Genomic DNA, 24,377 nt, shown 5'->3' on the forward strand with positions numbered 1-24,377 from the left:
TAAAGGGGTCTTTTCTTTATTTCAACTTAGTCACGAATATTTTTATTCAAATTAACGCAGCCTAGAAGATGATCCTGCTCTGGTGCGCTGAGCGTGAAGTCGAGGGCTCCGGCCTCTTGATGATCGAGCCTTAACGGGCGGCACACCAGTCAGTCTGATAGGTTATTCTCAAGTATGTATTCTTTCTATAGTTGTACTGTACACAGCATTTACTATGGATGTCTTATACTATGTAATCTATTACTATATTTTATTTAATATTAAATTTGCATTCTCAGAATTTCTTTATAAAAAATATAATATTTAATATATTATATTTTCCTGTATCTGTATAAATTTATTAAATGATATTGGTAATTTTTGTTATTTAATTAATTTGATACATGATAACATACTTGTATATGTAATTGATCATTTCTATACGTAAAATGCATTTTACTAGATTAGAATAATTTGATCATGCTAGAATATTTATTGGATTCTAAATTATGTAGCTTTTAATAAAAACTAATATTACGTTTTCCGTTTATACTTATTATACCAAACTAATTTCAGTTATATTTTTATTTGAATTATACTTCTTATCATTCCCACTCCTGTAATAATTTACTTACAATTAGTAATTATATAACTCTGCTTTTTCTTTCAGTCACTTTAAACAGGTAAATATAATTATTTTAAGTTTAATTATATATTTATTATCATTATTTGTGGATTCACATTAGCTATAGAAGTTTCCGTAGATATATTTTTGATATATAACTATGCTGAGTAGGTTTGAAAAATTAGTATAACATAAAGCTAAATAATGCAGATACAAATATTTATATACAAAATTTGTTCTACCTTTTTTACTTGAATTATAATTTGGTATAATTATCTAGTTAAAATGATAATAGTTATTGTATAAACCATTATATTATTTTAAATATAAAATAGTAGAATAGCCTTTCTACTGATAAATGGGAAGCTGCCAAAGTGATTCTCCTGATATCCGCCCAAGAGCATAATCGGAAGAATTTGCACCCTCCTCAAAACAAGTGTACCGTGCTGCTAAGAGAATCAAAATTAGAACAAAAATTAGATATTATCTTGAAGAGCAAGATATTGAAGAGTACAATAGAACAGTAGCCTTGATGTCAGAAAATGAGTATCGTAAAAAGCAGCAGCTTATGACACCTGTATCCTCAGATATCATCCTCTGCTAAGAAGTATCTCTCCCAACTAGACTCCGCTGTGGAAGCGGTCTCTCCGAAGTGAATTGATCTATCACTGCAACCAAGTCCTATCATTTTCTCCTAAATACTGCCAGTTCATTAGTTTTGCCTTGTCTTTCCCGCGCTCACAAAATTCCTCTCTCACTATAAATTCCTTGGTCAGACACACACATTTTTCCCGAATTCTTACATTGGGATCGTCACAATGTGTCACAAGCAACTCAATGATCTAGTCTTTTCCGTACAGCTGGTCGACAATACCCTTATTTTCACATATTTCCACTAGCTAACGGAGCTGGTCCAAGGCTGATAATGTAATACTTTCTTTGGCATCGTCCAGGCGATAGCAAAGCTTCAAGCCGAGTTCGTCAGGTCGCATACCAAACTGTTAACAATACGACAAAAACTAACCGCAGAGTGCTAAAACAACCTCGCGCACTGCCTGCCAATCATCCTCTAAGCTAACACAAATCCTACTCAATAACTGATCGTAAGTAGCCCCAAACTCGCTGCAGTTGTCGCACTCTGCATAAGGGAATGCCTGGCAAAGCTCAGTACGCTGCTTATCAACCAAAACTGTTAAAATCTCAATTGCTTTTACGAGACATTTTGGACTTCTAGCACCGTGGCGCCATGTTGTGCAGGAATACACGCCATTTATCAAGAAAATGAGTTGATCTTAGCGCAGATTGATCTGTTAGCTCAAAATTCGCACGCATTCCAAACATTCGAAACGGACATCCTGGTTCATCTTTTCAACGTCAGCGGAAATTTTAAGCATTTTAACTGCTATATTAACTGCTTTTTGAGCATTTTTGGTCGCGAAATCGAAGCGTTTTGTGAAGTTCAAAAACTGAGCAAAAATTTAGCATCTTATGACGAGGCGGTCAGTTTTCAGAATTTCGCTATTCAAGTTGATCGTTTAGAGTGCTAATGCAAAGTTCAGATTAGCTTTAAATTAATCAAAAATAGAGATAAACTCCTCTGTGAGCTTTTTGGATACTTTAAATGCAGTGGTTGCAATAAATTCATCAAAAACGTGCTTTTTGGCTGTCAAAAGCTCTTAATTGCTCAATTTTACGTATACTGCACTAACTAAAATGAAAAATACTTGTTATTAATCTTCACTTAACAAAGTAAATAAATCAGGTTTTTGTTGCAAAAATTAACAAAAATGACCGCAGCAAACGCTCTAGCTAACAACTAGCAAATAGTCTTCATTCATCAAATAGTCACTACTAGCTAAAATTGTTAAAATAACTTCAATATCAGTATTCTGCATTTCGTTGGAAAATGTATTTTCCATTCCACGGAACATTAAAAACCTTCCTAAAAATGCATAAATTCGGCTTAAAAATCGTGAATTCTCAGCACTTTATGTAGAAATTTATTTCTTAATTTGTCCTAATATGTCATTTGGAGCACAAAACACTGCCATTAGTTCAATTAAAGGGTCAAATTCGCCTTTATTAAATTCATCATGGAGCAAAAATTGAAGTGAATTAGCAAATTTCTATCCAAATTTTGCTGTAAAATTATGAGATAAAATAATTAAATTGCAAAGCAAACGAGAGCTAGCAAGTTTCACATGATTTTGAACACTTTCTAAGTCTCGTATTATTGCATTAAGTTGCTTTTCGAGGACTTATTAAGCTAGAATTCTACAACCAAGATTGAGCTATTTGTCAAAATGTGGAGCTGAATTTTTATTAAAGTTAGCAATAAATTCATCATATTTGTCATCCTATCCTGTTACTGTATTTTCAATTTCCTGCTGTAAATGTAAAAATTTGTCATGTTACTTGGTTTCTAAAACATAAAATTCTCCGCAAGAGAGGAATATATTAAAAGAATAAATTTCATGTAGATTTGATAAGAGCGGTACCGCAAATATATCGGCATAAATGTGTCGATCGATGTGATTGAAAAGAAGTATCTTCATGGCATCTGCTAGTGAATCAGTGAGAAGTGGATCATTGAGTAGTAATGGAAGAAGTTTTTAAAGATGTCGGTTAATTTATTTTGATTATGTGGATAAGTGCGTTTATGTAAATGCCTATAGATTAAGTTATCTAACTGTTTTTTAATTGTGATTGAACGTTGCAATTATTCCTTCGCTCAAATCAGACACTTAAGTTTCTGTTAAAAAATGTTTAAATGTTCGTGTAAACCTAAATATACATTTATCTGTCTGTATTCGGCAATTAGGACATTTATCGGTTGATTATTTAATAAGAATAGAAGTAATTGCATCTGAGAATTTTTAGTGAGACTTTTCTAGCTAAACAGATGATATTTGAGTCTTTTCTATATTTATAATGATTTTAAGCAGAACAGTAAGCAGGTCTTCCCTTACAGTTTCAGATTTTTCATAAGTATCAAATGGTAAATTCTTTGTATCAACTATGGAGGTTACGTTGAAAAATAGAGAATCAAAATCTTATGAGATAAATTCTTGAACATTGTCTATCAGAATTTCAGCAGCAGTTGATCTTACAGCATCGAATTTTGAGCGCATTGAGGAATACACAGCAGAAACTACTTATGAAATATTTTATTCATCGATTTATTCCTAGATTAATAAGATAGCTTACTTTGATAAATTTCTCTACTACTCTTTATCAATTAAGGTTGAACATGCACGTGCTAAGTCCATTGTGAAATGAAGAATTTACTTATCCGAATTCTATAGTTTAATTATATAATATTTATATATAATCTTGATCATTCATGTCTAGTTAACTATGCAATTTGTTATTACTAAAGCTAGTGAGTTTATGTCATATCTTCCTTAAGATCTAATAAGCTTATATCCAACTAACTTATTTATTTATCAAACTCGTCTATTAACAAAAAACGTTAATCTAACTTATTTCGGAAATTTTACCACCTAACCTCTTCTTTAGACTTTTTCACGGGCTCTTCAATACATTTTATTCCATAACTCAACTATAGATTTTTTAGATATTGAGAAGAGTGTTATTTCAACATTCTCATTATTTATAAAAGATTATAACTTAAATTTAATTATATAATTGAATGACTATGAACTAAAATATATTCCTATATAATAAGAATAATAATAAATGATTGATAAGATTTAATAGGGTTTCAGAAACAGTTTATTTAAAGATAAGTATTATACTCTATACATTATATGAACAGCCGTTCTTTTTAAATGAATATATCACAAAAGTATATGAACACATCACTTGTCTGTCATAGACCAAAATTTTTAAGATCATCTACACCAGATTTTAGTAGATAACTATCAAGAGCTAGTCCGTGCATGTATATTAAGGGTTAAACTATAGGACTAGGAGGTTAACTTGGGGAATCTACTTAGTAACTGAGGAGTTCATGGATAGAACACGAGTCAGTAAGATCTAAGCTTAATAGAGCAAGAAGCTCCGGAAGATTAACATTCTGAAATATTCTTTTTATTGTATTTTAGATACCTTTTCATTCCTTCCTAATGAATATTATTGTTCCAAATTAATTTTATCATTCAGTATTCTCAGAAATTTAATAAAGTCTTCATTTTAAATATGAAGTATAAATAGTTTAGTCATCTTAACTATCATTATCAGAAAATATACTATAAATTCATGGTCTTGCACCAATTATCTTTTATTTACTTAGAAAAAACGATTTACTCACAGATGATGAAAGAAAATTATATATTCTTGATAATTTTTTGAATATATTAACAAATATCAATCAAATTGAAGACTAAATTTTTAGCTTTGCAAAAAAAAAATTATTTAACATGAAGTACACATAACACCTTATGGGGAATATTCAACTTGATTTAGTATAAATAACTTAGTTTTTTGACTAGAATACTTATATAATTGCTAGAAATTATAAGCAAGTCAATATTGTGGCAGCTATTATTTTGAAGAATTTTATCAAACGTTTTGCAACTGTTGGACGTAAACCATAATTTCAGGGATGCTAAATTTATATTAGATTATGGACTGGCTAAGATCTTTAATTAGCAAAACTCATTGATTGTTATCGAGAGTGATTTACCCTTATTAAGTGTTTTAATTATATTATATAGCGAGACCTAACTATAAAAAATAATACTACGGTTTGTCAATTTTCGATAATAACTATTTTTCTAATAATATAGTTCCACTTATTAAATTTCATTTAAATTATGATTATTAAAGGAGCATTATTAGATCAATCTATTAAGTGATAATGCTTCGTCTTGTGAAGAATAATTATCATTTTTATTTTGTTGAAGTGATATCAAGCTTTTAAAAATGTATTTTTAGTTATATTTCTATTATTGATAATTTTAGTTGCTTTTTAATAATAAATGAAAAAAATTATCAATCCCTGGTTCAAACTTAATATAATTAGACTTAAAATATTTGATGTAAATAAAATTTAAAGAACTACCTTCTCTAATTGTGATACAACACATATTCAATGTTAATGGTGTCATATATATTTAAATACTTTTACAATGACTAATATGATCAATAATTACAATAATATGTTATAAATGCATCAGAAATGATTAATGTTATTTAAAATAGTAGACAATAACCTTTCTTTCTAGTTTTTACTACAGTTGAAGAAAATAATAACAGAGGGTAGTTTTAAATTAATAGTAATTATTTACTATCTGTAGGGAATTATCAAATATTATGTTAATTAAAAGTAATTTATATCACTAATCAGTTAGCATCAGAAACTCGTCGACTGGGAAATGGAACTTCTTCGCATAATTTATACCCTGAACTAGATGGTGTGAGTAATTTTTGTTAACTTTTAGCTATTTCATTGTCGACATATTATCTTTAACGAGTGAATTAGGCAATATCTTGTTCTTCTAAATAGTATTAAATACGGGCCCTAATTTTGATTCTTCTAGCTGACGTATAAACTTATTTAGAGCTAGGAGCAAAATTCTCGGATAATGTTCTGGATAATGGTAAAGGTTCTTAATTTTAAGTGCTACCCATTTTGAGGGAATTGAAAAACTAATAAAACCTTACATTTACACTAATACTAATACTAAAATTACTAAATATATGAAAGTTTCTAAGATCTATTTAGTATGTAATAAATAAATTAAATAAAAGGTATACGAAAATGAAATTTACTAGTACATAATAGATTTATATATCAATAATTACTTGATAACAAAATTATCTATATTTAAATACATTTATTATTAGTTATTTATTATATGTATAGTTATCAATAACTACTTCTAGTATACAATTACATTATCTTGCTTATTATATATTTAAATATGTAAAACAAAAATTATCATTATTAATCTAATTTATTACTTATTTTTAATTTTTAAAATCCAAACATATTGGTTACAGGTTCGTCCAAGTAATCATAGTTTTCGTACTCATCTACTATTTCAGGCTTTAGATCTAAATCACCCTAATCATTAATAAACTAATATTTGATCAGATCAATGAAATGACTAATAGGGTATACTATACTTCCTGATTTAATATCAAAATAACTATACATATCATCTATTATATAATTTTTATATGTTAATAGTATGCCTTTGATTTGGCTGTCGTTTTCTTAATTATTTATGAAATTTTCATCAAAAAATGCAGTTTCTTCTTCCGTGTCAATAGCATACATAGAATTAAAGAAGTATAGTTTGTGATCTTAGTTTGGAATAAAAGTTAAATGAGCAGCCACTTGTTTGTTAATATTATAGAGTATACCTTTGCATACAAATTATTACTTTTTTGAAATTGTAGGAAACGACTCTAAGTTCAGTGACTTTAAAAATATAATATCTTTACCATTAAATTCATATATATTTTTGTTAATAATAGCCTGATTGTTATGGGTTTAGTAAATATTTGATTAATTTGTTTCTGGAAGCGTTACATTAATTGTGAACGTTTAGAGTACTTCTAGTTCTCTACTAATTTCATATCCTTTATTATTACTATAAACAAAAAATTTTCCTTCGAATTACGAGAAAAAATTTAATTAATGAGGCTTTAAATGCATTATAGGAAAGAAAAATTATAACAAAAAATAAAAATAATCATCTTCCATCCAAACATGCGTAGACACCATAAACATCAACAAATACCTAAGTACCATCGTTTGCTTCGACTATTAAATTTTCTACTACGGCCATTCGCATGGAACGTGATTTATCAACATAAAATGGAACTTCTTTGCCCTAACAAGAACTTACTAACCATATCTAGCATAGTTTCATTTCGTTCTAATTGAAGTCCAGGCCTGCCCCATAACCAGCTCCGACAAGCTTAATCGATCCTTTAGATATACAAACTCTAGGTCCACTTTCTTTAATTGTACTAGCAACCAAACGAACTTTGTCTAATTCAATTTTATTTATTTAACCCTCGTATCTTCTTACAGCTTCAACTAAGCTAGTAGGTCTTGGTATGAATTCTAGATCAATATTTATCGGAGATGCACTTTTTTCGCTTTCCACGCAACTATTTAAGCCTCCCAAAATTGCCTTTGCTGAGTCTACCAAAAACTGCAGAAATCCGTTTGGATTACCTTAATTGAGTGTCACTAGCTCTGGAGCATCAGGAGGTGCTATTGAGCATGGTGGTGATTAAATGAACATACTCCAACTTTCAGGTACTATTCCTGAGGAGATAAGTTACGCAATTTGCTTAATTTCTGGTGTCGCAAACAGGTAGTTTTCAGATGCAATTTAGGCACTATCAAAATCTTGAGTAATGATTTTTTATAGTTTTTAAATAACCATACTCTGCTCAATTAATTCTTCAGATATAGCACTAGTTTTTGTTAGCTGTTATACCCCCTGTATTCCCTCTAAGGTTAAAGAAAGTTCATTTTACGTTTTTTCATTAAATATGTTTTTAAGCTTTAAAATAGCTTCAAAAACACCAGAATCTCCATTTTCTTCTGAGCTGGATGAAATTGTTCTAGCCAAAATAGACTTTACTAACATCGAATCCTTCTCCCCTTTAATTAAAAGTGCGTTAGATTAAAGTCCTAAAAGATCAGAAGTTGGAGAATTAGGAAAATTGTCGCTTATATATGCTACCAAATCATGCTCCTTATTAGACTATAGTATTGCAAATGGTGGGATTAAGTACTTAATGAATGGGAAATAGTCAGCTTATTTTACTAATTTAGAATCATCCGAAACTAGTTAAAATGTATCTTTAATTGTTTTAGTGACTTTCGGACAATTTTATGTGAATTTTACTATTTATGCTTCTATAGAAGGTGAAAATGCGATATTTGCCAGTTGACGAATCAGAGTCAAATCAGCAGCCTCTTTTGTCTGAACGCCGTAAATACAGTCGTTCAAGTATCCTTTCACTTTCTTCACAATATCTCCATTCTCTTCCAACTTGCTCAAAATTGTTACCATGACATCAGAATCAGTCCCAGACCATCCAGGATCGGCGGAAACTCCTCTAGGCTGATAGTTTTTCCTACCTTCTAAAATCACCTAAAACACGCTCACCATATATGCCAAACAGCGCTTAATATTGCTCTTACAGCCCATAATTCCCCCGATTCTGCCCATCATGCCCTCTTTTGCGCTCATGACGCCACTGAGACAAATACGCCAACCAACCCCCATTAAGTTCTTCGGGAAGTCGCCTTTAGGCTCTAAAAGCAAAATAACCCGCGTACTAGCGCAATTCTGCACCGAATTCAGGAAAGACGGCAGATTTTGAAGCCAATTCGGGCACAAATGAGCCCCCTTGAAAATGATCAGTTTTGGCGGCAATTCGCTTGCCAAAAGCGCCGAAAATTGAGCATTGCTCTCCATTTCGCGCCCAGGAGACAATGCGACGATCTCAGCCGAAATGGCACTAGTGGGGTCGTTGCCGGAGGACGTGAAAATCAAAATCGGCTGCGCGATCGAATCCGCTAATTCGACGGCCTGAACGATCGGATTTTTCTGGATTTGGAGCGTGGAAATCAGGTGCTAATCGGCTGCAAACTGCAGATTCGAGTTCAGGAGGTCCGGGCGCACGCAAATCAGGAACGCGAGCTTCTCGAATTCGGTCAAATCCGCGCAGTTTTGGGGCAGAGCCTCGCCGTAAAACTTGCAGTTTCCGGCCTTTTGGACGAAGGAGCCCCAGATTTGCGCCTAGTCGATTTTCAGCGTTTTGAGTTTTTCTGGTGACAAAATGGATAGCAGGGACGAAATTTCGGCTTAAAACGAGCCCGCCCACGTCAAATTTTACTGCTTCACGGTCGGTTAGATGCCGGCCAAAAACGCGTAGATTTCGTTGCTCAAAAGATCTGGATAGTAATTATTATATAATATAGCGATCGCTCCAGTTTTGTCTGACTAAAAAACCATTTATTATATTCTATTGTATATAATAATGAAATATTCGCGAATTGTCAAATTTACCGTAGAATCTTGAATTTCTACGGTTTTTGGATTTAGCTATATTAACACTTATTTCAATAGCGGAATGATCGCAGAATCATCCGTAACATACAAATCGTTGAGATGCTAAATTTTTTCCAAAGCGGCAACGGAGCGCCCGACGTAGCCAGCTATTTTGCTGGCCTTTTCGCGCAGCAAATTGAGCTGTTTTTAAGTGTTTTGGGCCTCGATTTGCGCCGTTTAAATCTGCAAAGTCTGGTTTTTGGCCTTCTCCAAAACCTTTATCAGATTCTGGTCCTCCAAAATGTTCGGCGCGCTCTTTGAGCCCTCCAGCGCCGTCAAAAGCTCCTGCTCAATGACGAACAATTTGCCCCGCAAATCGGCCTGGACGGTGTCCAAATCGGTCAGTTTCTTCACCGTTTCAGGGCTCCATTCGTTCAGAATTATCTTGATATAAAGCTCGTTTCTGGACTCGTTCGTGGGTGCAAATGACATTTCGAGCACCTTGTTCTGAAGGTTTTCCTCGACGTGGAGCCCCACGCGCGAGACGACGAAAGCGCTGAAATCTGGCGACATTTCGGTCAATTTAGAGTTCTGAGGCACCAAAAGCGTCTGATTTGTAGCGAGCAAATCGTCGCTGGGCGGCGCGGCCGAATCCGCGCACTTGTAGGCCTGTGTGCCGTAGCGGATGTAGGGGACGAGTTCTGGCGGAATTGAGCCCTGGTCGCAGTCTGTGATTACGATTTTCTGGCCGAATCTGGCAGCGATTTGGATCAGATTCTGAAGGTTTTCGGACGTTGCGGACACGAATTGGGCCTTGGAATAGGTGTTTTTAATGTAGGTTAGGAGGCCTGTCGAGTCTGTGACATATGAGAAAATAATTGTGTTTAGCTGCTTATTTTGGTCGAATTGGGACAGCAATGCTACATTTTCCAGAGCTTGATTCGAATAAAATAGCCCGCTTTGAACCGTTTAATCGATGAATTGCTGGTTTATCTGAAGGTCGAAAATCAGCTTCCTGTATTCTCCGCAAAGATGCTGTCTGATATCGTCAGTTTTGTTGCCGCAAATTGTGAACATAACGGCATTTAAAATGGCGCATTTGTCGATTTTTGTCAGTTAAATTTGTATCTGGTCTAGATTTTCGCTCCATCTAATTTTTTCGTTTTTCAAGTTTTCAAGCATATCCTCACCTCGCTTTTTCTTAACTTCGATCGACTGAAATTCGGTTTTCCACTTCATCAATTCTTAAGTTTTTTCGTTGAAATTCTCTCTTAATATTTCGGTATCCTTTTCCAACTGAACCACCTCATTTTCTGTTTTTTCGAGCTCATTTTAAAGCGAAATAAGCGAGCTGGCTGCATTTTCAGCTGCCTTCATCAGAGGCTCAATTTTCACGAAAACCTCGCTATAGCTTAACGAAGCGGAAACCCACTTTGCAAGCGGAGCGGCGGCCTTGCTGACCTTCTAAATTCGCTCTTATTCGAACGCCTCAGGCTTCTATTTTACGATTTAAATGACCTTTTTGAGCTGATTGGAAGGCACTTTTTTGACGTCAAAACTTGCGATTTGGCGCAGAACGCCGCTTTGGCTCAAAAACGCGCGCATTCCCTGCCACGAAATATCAGAATTGCCCATAAACGTCAAAACTGCCTCTAAAACCGTCGCAACGGCCTGCGGAGGCTGCTTGAACGACTTCACTTCCGTCAGCGCATCGTTGGGAATCGACTGAACGGCCTTCGTGGCCTCCTCCAAAATAGGCAAAACGGACCCCAAACTGGCCTCCGCGTCCTGCTTCTGCTTGGTCACCGAAATCGACTTTTCGGCCAGTTCGGCCTTCATTTTTCCAGCGTTTTCCTTGTTACGCTGCACGATTTCCATCTTTTTCGTGATGTCCTCGAGCGCCGCGTTGGCCTGCGCCTGCGCTTTTTCGACCGATTTGAGCGAAATTTGCGCCTGTTGGCGCAGTTTGTCGATTTCCGACTGCGCTGAATTCAGCTGATTCAGACCAGAAAACAGCTGATTTTTCCGCTGGTTAACGGTCGCCTGCCAGGACTCCTTGAAAACGGTGAAAAGGCAGTAACTTTTGATAAAAACCGCGTTCGGAATCGTGAAATTTGGCCCGTTTTGGCGCATGAATTTGCTCGTAAAGTTGAAAATCGGCGTGTGAATCGGCGCGAAGGCCGCGTTCAGGCTCTTGTAAACCGGCACAATGTCCGAATTCAGCGTCGCATTTTCCTGAATTTAGAACGCGCAGACCCCGAAATTGCGGCGCAAAACCGGCGCGCTGGCGAAAATTTGGTCCAAAATCGGCCGCTCGGGCGCCAAAATGACGCAAATCTGCACGTTTTCGACGAACGAATTGAACAGATTTTCGATCTGCTTGGCCTCGTTTTCCTCCGGATTCTCGCAGCTCTCAGCGTAGATTCCGAGCAAGTTCCGCAGCTCAGAAACGCTGAATTGGGCCCGCAGGAAGCTCACGTCCCGCGCCGAAATCGCCGAAATGAGCACCAGAAACTGCGCGTCGAAATCGAGCACATTCTCGTCCAGAACGAGCAGAATCCGGAAATTCCGGGCCACCTGCTCGCCCAGCTGCCGCAAATTGAGCTTTTCGGGCGCCTGGAAGTGGATTTTGAGCCCCAAAGTGAGCGCAGAAATCGTTAGCGCCTCTGCCGAAAAGTTGTTGGATTGCGTGATCAGAACGACCGATTTCTTGAGGAAAAGCGAAATTTCGAGCGTTTGGAGCGTTTTCAGGAAGCTTTTGAGCTGCAAATCGTCCAAATTGCGCAGGAAACGCCCGAAAAGGACCAGCGCGGGGTAGTACTGCGAGGTGGCGTTTATGAGCTCCTCGAGCATGTTCAACCGCACCTTCAGGGACACGAATTCGAGCGCTAAAATCATCTAAATCGGCTCATCTTGCAGCAGCAGCCTCTGCACCTGCTGCGCTGTCTGCGTCATCCTGCAGACCGTGAAAACGCTTTCCGTGCACGTCGAAATTTTCGTTATATCAGTTAGCGCGGCCTCACGTCCCTTCCAAAATGGCTGTTTTCCGGCGATAACGACCTCCAAAAGCGCGTAAATCTGCTCAGAATCGGCCAATTCGAGCTGCGAAAACGCCAAAAAGCTCGTAAACGAAACCGCGAGATTTTGGTAAAAGTTCGGCAGGCAAATTACGCTTTTCGCGCGCTGCTGCCTGAGCTGAATTTCGAGCGCCTCAAAATGCGTTATTTGGCCCTGAACGTAGCGCTCCAAACTGCGCTAATCCGCGAATTTCGCGTAGACGCCGAACGCGTTTCCGAGCACGATTTTCGCGTCGCTCTGCGTCAAATTTCGCATGCGGACGTGCCCTGCGCGCCGCGCGAGACGCAGCGGCACCGATTCGGCGCTTTTGAGCGTCAGAACGAACAGGACGTTTTTGACGAAAACGGGCGTCCCTTTTACGAAGATTTTGCTGTGCGCAAGCAGCGCCCAGAGGAGCGTAAAGACCTCAGAATGGCCGTATTCGTCAAGTTTGAGGATGTCGGCGTTTCGGACGATTAGCAGCAGTTTCTTGTTGTTCTTGGGGTGCAGCTCCTTGTGGCCGTCGATTCGCTGCGTTTCCGCGGTTTCTGAGAGCAAAATTCGCAAAATGTCGTCCCGGGACGTCAGATTCGTGCAGGCCAGAACGAGCGTTTTGTACTGGTCGCGGAACTGGCCTGAGAGGTGCGAAATGTGGAATTTGGCAGAATCCTGGGGGCCCGAAATGATGACCGATGTGTTGTTTTGGAGGTACGTTTGGGCGAGGTTCGTGGCGTAAATTTGCTGGTCTGGGAGGTTCTCGGTCGCGTCGACGTGTTTTGGCGAAATGTTGTGCTGTTTGAGCGCAATTTCAGTCTGGCCGATTGCCTGGCTCAATTGCTTGTAATTCAGCTCTGTCAGCTCCTGCGGGAGCTCGGTAGAGAGCGTTCTGAGGGCACCGATTACGTAATCTGATTTGTGGTTCATTGCTAGCTCGCCCAGACCTGCGTAGTGCATGTGCGTGGTTAAAACTGGTAAATTTGGAGGATTCTGCTTAATTAGTAGGTCTAACGCCTCAGAAAGTCCTGGATTTAGCTGGTTTAATAAGATTTTCTGCTCTTCAATTGGTGGGTCGGACACAAGAATTACTGCTAGTCTGGAGACCGTAGCAGGTGAAGCATGCTCTAAACTGTCCGTTTCGAACAAAAATGAGACTGGCATTGGGATATTTGATGTTTTTGAAGTGAAATAGGCCTCTAGGGGATCGAGAGACATAGGGAAACGAATACGTTCTCCAGAGCTCAAAGACAAAAGTCGATTATCGTCTAAACTTGAGTTTAAGGCTTCTATCCATGCAGGATCAATATCTCCGTCAAAGACCAATACAGGCCATACCATGCCAGTAGTCAGACTGGCAACAGCTTATCTGGCTGCTTTTGAAAGAGCACCATCCGTCCATTCCTTACTTACAGGGTCTACATAGCCTAATAAATCCTATCTACTCATTGCCTTGGGAGCTATTCTGTATTCTTGCATTTCAATTTTTCCATCCGATGCCAAGTTTACTGCTTTTTTCAGCAGTTCCCAAATTGTAGTTTTGCCGCTCGCAGTTGATCCTAAAAGACTTACACCAACTTTGGCTGTGAGTGCTCTATAAAGCTATAATACTAAACTTCCGATTCTCTCGCTATCAGTGTCAACAAATTCAGCTAATTTATTCTCAATATCACTAGCTGCGCCAAACTTAGCTCCTTTTTAAGTATCCAATGCCCCAAATACATCCCCTAAGATTTCCTTAAAAATATCAGCCGAACGGCCCTATACACGTGAGAATGTGGCATCTGATAATGCTTTTATTACCACCTCTTTTTCTATTTTTTAAATGTCTACGTCAGTCAAATTTTCAGATATTTTACGGAACTTGCCAGCCCGCGCAAGAGCAGATTGTCGCAAAACTGCCTACAACGATCGAAGGCCCCAATCCAGATGAACTTCTTTCGGAATTCTTCTCGAAGCCAGCGCGTACGTCAAATCGACCTTTTCGGCCCAAATTTTGGCGAATTTAAAACCAGAAGTAGACAGAATAGTCTCCATAATCAAATTCACATCAGCCTTTCCCATGAAGCAGCCCCGCAAAAGCTTGATTAGCGAAAATGGAAGCTCTGAGCGACCTCTATACTCACGTGACGCAGGGTTCATGGTCACGAAAACGGCCGAAAAAGCAGAAACCTTGGTTATAGGCACCTTTATATCAGAAAGCTGCAAATGACCTGAATTTTTGCCCAGGGACTTGTTCTAGATCGCAATTTGAATATTCTCAATATCCGTGCTAACCGCTGACAGCACCGCAGGCGAAAGCCGGTTTACCTCGTCAAAGCATCCCACAGAGCCGGAAAGCACAATTCCGATCAAAATTCGGCTCAAATTCTCTCTGTCGATCGCGGAATCGCAGTTGAAAACGATGCAAGTCCGCGCCAATTTGCAGGCAAACGCCTTCACCGTTTCCGTTTTTCCAGTACCCGCAGGGCCTTGTGGATTCGACGATACCGAAACAGACAGGGCCGAAACGAGCGTCGAAAAACAGCGATCTGTAAGTGGAGTGTGAATTAGACGCTGATATATGCCTTAATACTCGAAAGTATATGGTAGATTTGTGTCTAAGCCAACGATATACAAGTCTAAGGACTTTTCGTGAATTCGATATTTGAGCGATTTGTTCCACTCCCAGAGTCTATTTTTGCTGCTGAGTAGGTCGTTAATGAGAGTCAGATAGTGCGTTGCGTCTGTAGAAAGTGCTTTCAGCTTCAAATTCATCACAAAATTTTCCGTTCCAAAAGTTGCTGTTGAAATTTCAGGGGCAAACAATTTCGTAGTAAAGGCGCTCAGATACGTGTCCAAGCGGGTTTTGACCTTTTCTAATAGCGAATCTGTCTTTTCTGGGTTCTAAAATGCATAGTCCACCTGCGTTGTAAAAACGACTCCAAATATAACCGTTAAGATTTCAGCTGACGTATTTTTCATGTCTAAATTGCTCTTAACGGCTTCTGTAAGCTGGCTGAAGCCGAGCCACTGCGTTTTTTCGCCATCATTTTTTACCTCTTGATAGCTGGTGTTAACCTCAAATTCGTCATTTTCGTGCATTTGATTCACGTCATGGACTTTCCACGTCAGTTTCAGGCTTGTCATCAACTCAGCTTTTAACGTCTCTTTGATACTTAAATCCAGCCTTTTAAGCCAAACTTCTGGTGCATCTTTTATCTAAATATCTTGCTTTAACATAATTTTTTCAGTTTCAGAACTCTCTAAGCCAACTATTTTGTTGCCCGAAAATATCAATTTCTCAACTGCTGAAAACAGCTTTTTAACGTGATTTTACAGTGTTTTCTCAGGCTTTGCGTTAGCGTTAGCCAGGATTTCTAAAACGTCCTAATCCGCCAAAAAATAAAACTTTGGGAACGAAAGCCGCTTAGCTTCTAAATATTTCCTTAATGCAGACTAGCACTCATTCAAAATCTACTATGCAAGTTCTATTTATGATATCACACTAGAAGGAGCGGAAAGTTAAATTTGTTTTGGAATTTCAACTGATAAAAACGAAATTACCGGAATTTCTATTTACCGCGTTTCGTCGTTCAGCAACGCCCTTTCGGACGCTGGTGAAGCCTGAATCAGAACGTGCGAAATCACCCGCAAAGCCTTGTAAAACTTGTCGTGCTGATCCGGCAAAACGCGTCTTCCCATAACAGGCTCAATGACCAAAATCTGCCGTTAAAGCGCCAAAAGCACGTACGCGAGCCGCGTAATTTCCTCCATTTGACGGCTATTCTGATCTATTTAGTCCTTGATGAACTTCGAAAACGGATTCGTCAAAACCGACTGCAAAATCGCTTTTTTCTCGGTTATCGCCACCAGAACCGGCTTCCAAACCGCCGTCAGAGGGATGCATTTGAAACTGCTCTAGACCTCCTAAATCGACAAATCGCTCATTTCGAGCATCCCGAACATCAATTTTGCCTCATTTTAAACGTAAAACGTCACCTCGTCGACCGCCGCGCGAACGCTCAATTCGGCCTCCGCTTTTGCCACAATTTCGCGGATATTGAGCTGAAAACGCTTAAATTCGACGCTGGGAACCTCAGAAACGACCGCAGCGGCGCTGGGGAACAAGTTTACGGCAATTGTGTAGAAAAGCGACGTGCCGTCGAGCTGGTCCGGAAGCGCCACGGAATTGACATTTTAGAAGAATTTTATCGCAGAAATCACGTTCGTTTTGTCCGAAATTTCGTGCCAGTGCGACTTCGCGAGCGCTGGCGATTTGAGCGATTTGATGATTTGGAGCGACGCCTGCGCCAGTTTGTTGACGAAATTCGCGTGCAGAAACTGCGTTTGGCAGAACCGTTTCACGACGTCAAATTGCGGCAAAAACGAATTCTGCGGCTGAATTTCGCCGAAAAGCCGCTGAATTTCGTCCTGGAAATGCGTTTTTACGCGCAAAATGCTCCAGTCCAAATTCAAAATTCCGGAAAAAGCCGCTTCTAAAGCCGTAGAAATAGATAGTTTCTCGTGGATAAAACTGGATAATTTCTGCTTTTCGAGCAGATTTTGCGATTTTTCGAACTGCTCCTGCGTCAAAAGCGCCGTGTGGGACGTGTTGTAGAGGACTTTGACCTCCTCGTCGACTTTCTAGATGCTGAGCGACAAATTCGTCAAATCCGCGTCAAATTGCGCGATTTTGACCGCAAAAACGCCGATTGTGAGCTTTTGAGTCGGCAGGTTCACGAACGGCAAATTCGCGCCCTCTGCGACCGGCGGCTGCCGCACGACGACGTTCTGCTCGAAGTAGCCGATGACTTCGTAGATTGCGCTCTCGAGCTGCTCGTCGGCGCGCGCCGCCTTCGCGATTTCCTGCAAAAGCGCCGATTTGAAGCCCTCCCACATCTCGTTTTTCTTGTTTTCGAGCGTTCCGGAAACGTTCGAGAGCGCGGTAACTAAGCTGTTGAATTTCGCTGTGCAGGCGTCAACATTTCGCAAAATTTCGTCCCTGGTGCTAATGAGCGTTTTGAACTCGTTCAGCGTCGCGATTTTGCTCTTTAAGTGCGTTTTGGCCAGCGTTTCGACCTGAGCGAAAAACTTCGTTATTGCAGACAGCTCCTCAGCGGTTTTCGCGTCCTGCAGCCCGCGCTCGACTTTAGCGAAAACGAGGTCGATTTCTGCGATTACCTCGGCCGAAATTTCGCCCAAATGGTACCCCGCGGCGCCGATTGCGATCTCCTGCAGAGCGAGCTGTTTCTGGTTAATTACGCGCACAACGGTCGCCATATCGAGCGAAATCGTTCCGCCCGACGGCTCGACCGAAAAAATGCCTTTTTCGTTCGTTTTTTCGACCAAAAACGGGAATTGGCTCCGGAGCGCCAGAACGGGGTCCTCCGCCTGCGCCTCGCCGCAGGACGCGTCGTAGACGCGCTGCGCGTCCTGCAGGCTCAATTTCTCGGAAAAGAGCTTTAAATCGCCAGAATTCGCCAATCGGACGCTCCCGCACTCGTTTTGGACGAATTCGACCACCGCACGAAGGTTCCGCACGACGGAATCGACCGTTTTGAAGGCCTCCGGGAGCGCCGAAATCGACATTTCGGCCATTTTGGGGAACATTTGCGTGATTTTCGGGTTTTCCGACAGGTAAAACGCAGAATCGAGCGGGAACAACGCGATTTGCTGAATCTGGTCGAAAAGGTAGTTTTTGACGTCGAAAAGCTGCGGGAAAAGCTCGATTTTAGTCGTCAGAATCAGCGGCTGCATAGGCCGAATTTGCGACAAATTGCCCGTCAGCGACTGCTGATACTTGACCGCCATGACCGCAGAAAGCGCTGAATTCCAGTACTGCAGCAGCGTGTCCTGGAACGTCTGCGGGACCTGCGGAATGAATTATGCGATATTTTGACGCATTTGGAACACTTTTTCCTTCCAAATTTGCCTGTGCGAGAGCGGAATATTGACCAAAAACCGCAAAATCTGCTCGTTCGAGCTGTGAAAATCAGCCACAAGGTCGATTTTGCGGCTAAACGCCTCTTTTACGGCGTAAATCGCGTTTGCGACGCCCCTGACGCGTTCTACGGTCGCTGCGTCTTTCTGGCCGTTTCCGAGCAGAAACTGGCTGCTCTGACTCGCTTTTTGGAGCTCAGATTCGAACTGGGCGGCCGCGCTCATCAGAAGCGGCTTCTAGTAGCTCTTTACGGTCGTTACGAGATCGTTGTAATACGCCGCAACGTCCCGCAATTTCTGCAGCGCGGGACTGACGCCCAGACCGGTCTGGACGACGCTAACGACGTCATTTGGGAGCGCGAGTTGCGGCAGGTACCCGAAATTCTGCATTAAGGCGTAGATTTCGACGATTTCGGCGATCGAAAAATCGACCGAAAGACGCTTTTTTTCGTCGAATTCGAGCAGTTTCCGGCCGCTTTTCACGTTCCCGCAGAGCGCCGAAATGAGCTTTTTGGCCTCCTTCACGAGCGCGATTTCCTTCGATTTGAGCCGGTCAGCGGCCTCCTTGAAACGCGCCGTTAGCGCCAAATTGTCGTTCAGGAGCTGCGCCGCCTGGTAGAATTACGAGGCCGAAGCGCGCAAATTCCGCAAAAAAATTATGTTTTTCGTTATATCAGTTGAGTTTCTCAGCAAAAAATCGTCAATTTTGTCAAGAAACGCCTCGCAGATCTCGTTCAGGGGCTGCTGGATCGAAATTAGGGCCTGTTTGACGTTTTTGCGCTTCAGAACGCCTCGGAATTCAGTTAAAAGCGGAATTGAGTCGAATTTCAGTTGATTGAAAATCTGCTCCAAAATCGTCGCGCAGACGAGTTCTGCGGCCTGAAAATTGGCAGAAATCGTTTGGATTTCGGCGTCGAATTCTGACTTCGAAATCGTGAAAATTCCGGGCTTCAGGGGGCTGAAATTCGTGCCTGTGAGCTTGTGGAGCGCCTGGGCGGTTTCTGCGACGTTCTGGAGCGTTTTCAGGCGGTTCACCAAATCGTCTGTTTGGATCAGTTGCTGGAGGTGCGGGTCTTTCAGATGCGAGAATAAGAGCTCTAGCGGCGCTTTCGCGAGAACTAGCAGCTCTTGGGGCGTTTGCTGGTTCAAAAAAGTTGTGAGGTAATTGTTAATATTATACGTTAATATAGGTAAAAATTTTTTGTAGCGTGTGTAGTTCTGCTATTTGAGATTCTGAAGGAGCGTGGTAATCGCTGCTGCGGAGGCAGGAATTTGCGTTAATTCTTCCTTAATCGAGTTCAGGATTTGTAGAATTTGGGTTGCCCTCTAAATCTTTTACGGTGAATCTGGCTGGTTTAGCTCCTTCAAGTACTAAATAATTTGGCCAAATAGATGGATATCGGCATCTATTGTCGTAAACGGTGTGGTCACCTCAGAAGGAGCCTTTTGGGCAGAAATTAACTTAATGAGCTCATCGGATGGTTGCACCATTGCTGCGCTGCAGACTTGGGTGTAATGATCTAATAGGGACATTTAACTTGGAGTGGCTAAAAATTATCATTTATATATAGTAGAGAAAGATATTGGAAAATGTAACTATTATAAATTATTATATTATTTAATAGACTTATTTAAAATAATATGATTATTAATATTATACAATAAATTGATCTTTTAATAATTTCACGATATTTTAAAATATAATTATTCGTATATAATAATTTTATATAAAATTGGATTATAAATTACTACACCGCTCCTTCAGCGATTGTTCTAAAGGGGTCTTTTCTTTATTTCAACTTAGTCACGAATATTTTTATTCAAATTAACGCAGCCTAGAAGATGATCCTGCTCTGGTGCGCTGAGCGTGAAGTCGAGGGCTCCGGCCTCTTGATGATCGAGCCTTAACGGGCGGCACACCAGTCAGTCTGATAGGTTATTCTCAAGTATGTATTCTTTCTATAATTGGGTTGTATATATAATTTAATATTGATATTATTGGCTTAGTATCTTATTTTCGTATAATTTTAAATGTGCTATTCCAGTTTATATTGTTTTATAATAATATAGACTTATTTATTAAAGTTTATATAAAATTAAACTCAGCCCTCGTTCACTTCTTTTAAGGTATAGTAAACCTAGTCAATAGTTAGAAAATCAAATATATATTTATACATTTCTTTCTCATAAGTAATCTGCATTTTCATTTAACTATTTGAGTAGTGTATAATTACAAGGTTGATATAAAATATGTTGTTTGAAATATCCGAACACACATTATACTATTAATATAAAATGATATTTTAACATATCTATTAATCCTTATTAAAATTTATATCCTCACTAAACTTATAATAATAAATATTCTTAAATATAATATATTTTATTAAAAATTAACTTAGTTTAATAACTAATTAGTGTATAAAATCTTATTCGCTAATTGATACAACTATAAGTCATGAAACTCATGAAAAATTTACTTGGTTTTCCTAATGTATAAAATCATTCGTTTTGAGTCATCAATATTGTAACTACTGCATTGTAACTACTTAGCTTTACTGAATTGCTTAATTATTTTGCACTATATAATACTAAACGGTATCAACCATTTAAATAGGCTACACAACTTATTACTAGTTCTGATGTTTATAGTCATATATAAAGAGACAAATTTTGACCCTCTAAAATCCATTTTTAAGCTTATATCTATCATAGGCGAAGCCTATTATTCCGAGGACTAAAAGTCCTATCACAAAATATATAACTAACATAGTGACATTAACAACGGTAATGCCTAAAAAGCAAAGCTCCAAATTGTCAAATTTCTCGCAATACGTCAGGCAACTCTTCTTACAGTCGTAATCTGACATTTTACAGGTGAATACTGAAAAGAAATTTTAATGTTTTTATACAAAGAAAACTACTAATAAAACACTTAATTCCTATCCTCAAAATATTATTTTATTATCGATTTTTCTTGAAACTAACAGGAACGGAGTTTCCGAATTTTCCTTTTTTCGCAAAAATCGTATCCTTAGCCCATCGATTTTCGCCACGTAAAGTATACTTTTATATGTCAAAATCAATTTCCAACGTAGACCCCGCTCCAATGACACTCCTGAACGCCCTGTACTTCTCCAGCGCGGTATCGCCTCACTTCCACTGGTGCTACCTCGCATCGACTGCTGCGCTGGGCCTGAAATATGCGTTCTCGGAGACGGTCTACGAGGCCTGCGTTCTAGCGATTAACGTCGCCATGTCCATTTTGCATATAATTACAGGCACTTAGCTAGGCGTTTTCGATCCGACACACCTCGAAAACGCGCATTTTGCGCTTATTTTCTGCTCTGTAAACCCGTATTTCGCGTGGTTTTAAATTGCCGTTAAAGCACTTTATTTGATATAATAATTAATACTTCACACGCTGCCGTTCCTCAGGTCCACGCGCCTCTAAAAGCTGCGGATAGGACCCAACTTTCAGCGCGAGTAGTTTGAATTTGCGTAAAAGGCTTGCAAATCAAGCCAAAATGGCGTCGTCACGGCTTCGCCGGTATCGTTCACAGGCTAAAAATCGCGTCACTGCAGGCTCAACATTTGCAATTTCTCCAGCTTGCTCGTGTTCGGCTCTGAAATCCTCACGTTGCCACTGCTCGCGTAAAGTTTGCGATTAAATTCTTCGATTAGCACTGGCTTTGCGGGCATCATAACGCTCGTTTTCCTGACGTCGCTGGCGCAGATTTCGGTCAAAAACAAAGATTTTCCGCTCCTATTATTCGTTTTCCCGGTCCTCAAAATAGCAATTTTGCAGCACCAACTCACTTTTTTCGACGAGGCTCAGGCCGGAATCTCGGGCCTTTGCTACCTGCTCGCAATCCGCACGATACGCCAAAATGCACCACAAACGCACCTTTGGGCCAGCGCCGCCACTGCGCTTGCGTGCCAGTTCACGCAAATTGGCGTTTGGGGCGTTTTAGCACTTTTAATAGTAAAGGAGTGGAAAATTGGAAGGGAAAAGGAACGGAAAGGCCGCGCACCTCCGCTGCAGAGCCGAGCGGTCCAGGCAGCGGCGTGCGAGTGAGCCGAATTTTGTAAATTTCGATAAATTCCGGAAACTTGAAATACCGGAAAGGCAGAAATTCTACATTTCCAGTTAATTTTGTATCGAAATAGCAGATTTTTCCTCCTGAACGTCCCATTCAAACCAGTTTTATGACCTCCGCGCCGCCCTGCGCGACGTTTTTCCCGAAGGCCTGACTTGAAAATCTCAGGGTGTAGGCGTATTGGCGCAGAAAGCCGACCAGCTTTGTCTGGATCTCCAGGTGCAGCGCCTGGCTCTGGCGCAGCACGTCCTGGCTCAGGTCCACGCAGGCCAGATTCTGCTTGAATCCCAGTCGCTGCTGCTGCGCCAGAAAGTGGATTTCGCGCGCCTGCGCCTCGTGGCGTTTTATCTGCCAAGATAGTTTCTCTGTCAGCGCGAAAAGGGGTGCGATCAGGACGCCAGGGACCGCTGAGAGCTGCAGGGCCGTCCCCCGCAGTGGCTGGCTGGCGTACTTGTGTTGGATCGAAATAAGGCGTTTTTGGTGCTCTGTAAGTACGTGGCGCAGGTCCTTGATGTAGCTGAGCTGGTCGAACGATTCTGAGGACAGCGTTAGCGATTTTTCGAAATTGTCCATTTTCGAATAATTGGCTTAATATGTATAATAGTTTGGTATGTAGAATTGTATTTGGCGAGCAATGATGGTATAATTTAATATAAAGAGAAGTGATAATTGGTAAATAATAATTTTAGGTCATTGTTAAAATACTAGCTTTTTGAAATAATGAAATATAATTTTCGATTGATATGCTTTGGGTTGCAATTGTAGGCTGCAGCAGAAAATGTCAGAATATTGATATTTAATTAAAAATCTAAGCAATGTGGTGCTTTATGACGGTATGCTATTTGTTCAGAGATATTGATTGGAACTTTAGTACTATTAATCGGAGTTTACAGAATATTCGTTACAATCTGATTATTCTACTACTTTCTATTTGTATCGTATTTTCTAGTTACACTGATTCAGAATAGTATATCTCTCACGAATGACGACCGGATCATAGCGCTGTCGGCGCGGAAGTACGAGATTCTCTCGGTACGGGTCCTGGACGAGCAGCAGCAGAAGCTGTCGGCGCGGATAAAAAAGAGCAAGACGAGCGCCCAGCTATTCTCTTCTAAAAAGTGGCATTGAGTGAGTAAACACTGAGATAACCCCTAGATGGTATTGGGCCGCCGCAGGAAGCTGCTCTCCGCAACCGGAATGGATCCGGAGAGAACACGCTGGACGAAACAGCGGTGTTCCAGCAATTTGGATAACCTGATCACTCACTCCTCAGCACCCTGTTCACAGTCGGTGGCACACTTAGTCTCCCGCTAGGACAGCAGCTTGAGTGTGCGGCCGAAACCCACGAAAAGTCGTATCAGACCGCCCACTATGAATATCAGCAGCGCAGAGAAAAGACAAATCGAAACGATGTCGATGGTGTGCATTGTGGAAGGGCTACTAATTAGGAGGAGGGTAAGCAAAACAAATAATGTAAATTCTGCTGTACTTTTTATCGTTTAGTATGGGAAATTGGTCTAGTGGTATGATTCCTCTTTAGGGTAGAGGAGGTCCCGGGTTCCATTCCCGGATTTCCCCAATATTTTTTGTGCCTGGTTTGCACTAAACGAGTATTAGCATGATCCGAAGTGTACACTTAGGACCCTAAGGCTTATTTTTAAAAAATTAAGAAAGTCATGATAGATATTCCTGCTAGTAGTTAATTTTATG

The 24,377-nt window shown here is 40.0% G+C and overlaps 10 protein-coding genes and 1 non-coding gene across 11 annotated transcripts; 5 read left to right on the plus strand and 6 right to left on the minus strand. All coding sequences in view use genetic code 6, as the record gives it.

Moving 5' to 3' along the window:
* Positions 1-962: 962 nt before the first annotated feature.
* On the plus strand, positions 963-1,265 carry SS50377_24849 (uncharacterized protein; the record flags this gene model as incomplete). Its single annotated transcript, XM_067908688.1, has 1 exon — positions 963-1,265. The coding sequence occupies one exon, from the start codon at positions 963-965 to the stop codon at positions 1,263-1,265; it is 303 nt and encodes a 100-aa protein (XP_067763509.1).
* A 4-nt stretch (positions 1,266-1,269) lies between these two features.
* Positions 1,270-3,873, minus strand: SS50377_24850 (uncharacterized protein; the record flags this gene model as incomplete). The annotated part of the gene is made up of 1 exon (XM_067908689.1): positions 1,270-3,873. The coding sequence occupies one exon, from the start codon at positions 3,871-3,873 to the stop codon at positions 1,270-1,272; it is 2,604 nt and encodes an 867-aa protein (XP_067763510.1).
* Positions 3,874-4,395: 522 nt separating this feature from the next.
* On the plus strand, positions 4,396-4,647 carry SS50377_24851 (uncharacterized protein; the record flags this gene model as incomplete). Its single annotated transcript, XM_067908690.1, has 1 exon — positions 4,396-4,647. The coding sequence occupies one exon, from the start codon at positions 4,396-4,398 to the stop codon at positions 4,645-4,647; it is 252 nt and encodes an 83-aa protein (XP_067763511.1).
* Positions 4,648-4,986: 339 nt separating this feature from the next.
* Positions 4,987-5,247, plus strand: SS50377_24852 (uncharacterized protein; the record flags this gene model as incomplete). Its single annotated transcript, XM_067908691.1, has 1 exon — positions 4,987-5,247. One exon carries the CDS (start codon positions 4,987-4,989, stop codon positions 5,245-5,247), a length of 261 nt encoding a protein of 86 aa, XP_067763512.1.
* A 664-nt stretch (positions 5,248-5,911) lies between these two features.
* SS50377_24853 (uncharacterized protein) lies at positions 5,912-6,199 on the minus strand (the record flags this gene model as incomplete). The annotated part of the gene is made up of 1 exon (XM_067908692.1): positions 5,912-6,199. The coding sequence occupies one exon, from the start codon at positions 6,197-6,199 to the stop codon at positions 5,912-5,914; it is 288 nt and encodes a 95-aa protein (XP_067763513.1).
* Positions 6,200-6,509: 310 nt separating this feature from the next.
* SS50377_24854 (uncharacterized protein) lies at positions 6,510-7,232 on the minus strand (the record flags this gene model as incomplete). Its single annotated transcript, XM_067908693.1, has 1 exon — positions 6,510-7,232. The coding sequence occupies one exon, from the start codon at positions 7,230-7,232 to the stop codon at positions 6,510-6,512; it is 723 nt and encodes a 240-aa protein (XP_067763514.1).
* A 37-nt stretch (positions 7,233-7,269) lies between these two features.
* On the minus strand, positions 7,270-20,100 carry SS50377_24855 (Dynein heavy chain; the record flags this gene model as incomplete). The annotated part of the gene is made up of 1 exon (XM_067908694.1): positions 7,270-20,100. The coding sequence occupies one exon, from the start codon at positions 20,098-20,100 to the stop codon at positions 7,270-7,272; it is 12,831 nt and encodes a 4,276-aa protein (XP_067763515.1).
* Positions 20,101-21,086: 986 nt separating this feature from the next.
* Positions 21,087-21,437, minus strand: SS50377_24856 (uncharacterized protein; the record flags this gene model as incomplete). Its single annotated transcript, XM_067908695.1, has 1 exon — positions 21,087-21,437. One exon carries the CDS (start codon positions 21,435-21,437, stop codon positions 21,087-21,089), a length of 351 nt encoding a protein of 116 aa, XP_067763516.1.
* A 239-nt stretch (positions 21,438-21,676) lies between these two features.
* SS50377_24857 (Transmembrane domain-containing protein) lies at positions 21,677-22,645 on the plus strand (the record flags this gene model as incomplete). Its single annotated transcript, XM_067908696.1, has 1 exon — positions 21,677-22,645. The coding sequence occupies one exon, from the start codon at positions 21,677-21,679 to the stop codon at positions 22,643-22,645; it is 969 nt and encodes a 322-aa protein (XP_067763517.1).
* A 118-nt stretch (positions 22,646-22,763) lies between these two features.
* SS50377_24858 (uncharacterized protein) lies at positions 22,764-23,240 on the minus strand (the record flags this gene model as incomplete). Its single annotated transcript, XM_067908697.1, has 1 exon — positions 22,764-23,240. The coding sequence occupies one exon, from the start codon at positions 23,238-23,240 to the stop codon at positions 22,764-22,766; it is 477 nt and encodes a 158-aa protein (XP_067763518.1).
* Positions 23,241-24,173: 933 nt separating this feature from the next.
* SS50377_t20071 lies at positions 24,174-24,245 on the plus strand. Its single transcript has one exon. It is a non-coding gene; the product is annotated as a tRNA-Pro (tRNA).
* The last annotated feature ends 132 nt before the right edge of the window (positions 24,246-24,377 follow it).

This window comes from Spironucleus salmonicida, chromosome 5 (assembly GCF_000497125.1).
Source record: "Spironucleus salmonicida strain ATCC 50377 chromosome 5, whole genome shotgun sequence".
Classification (NCBI taxonomy): Eukaryota; Fornicata; order Diplomonadida; family Hexamitidae; genus Spironucleus; species Spironucleus salmonicida.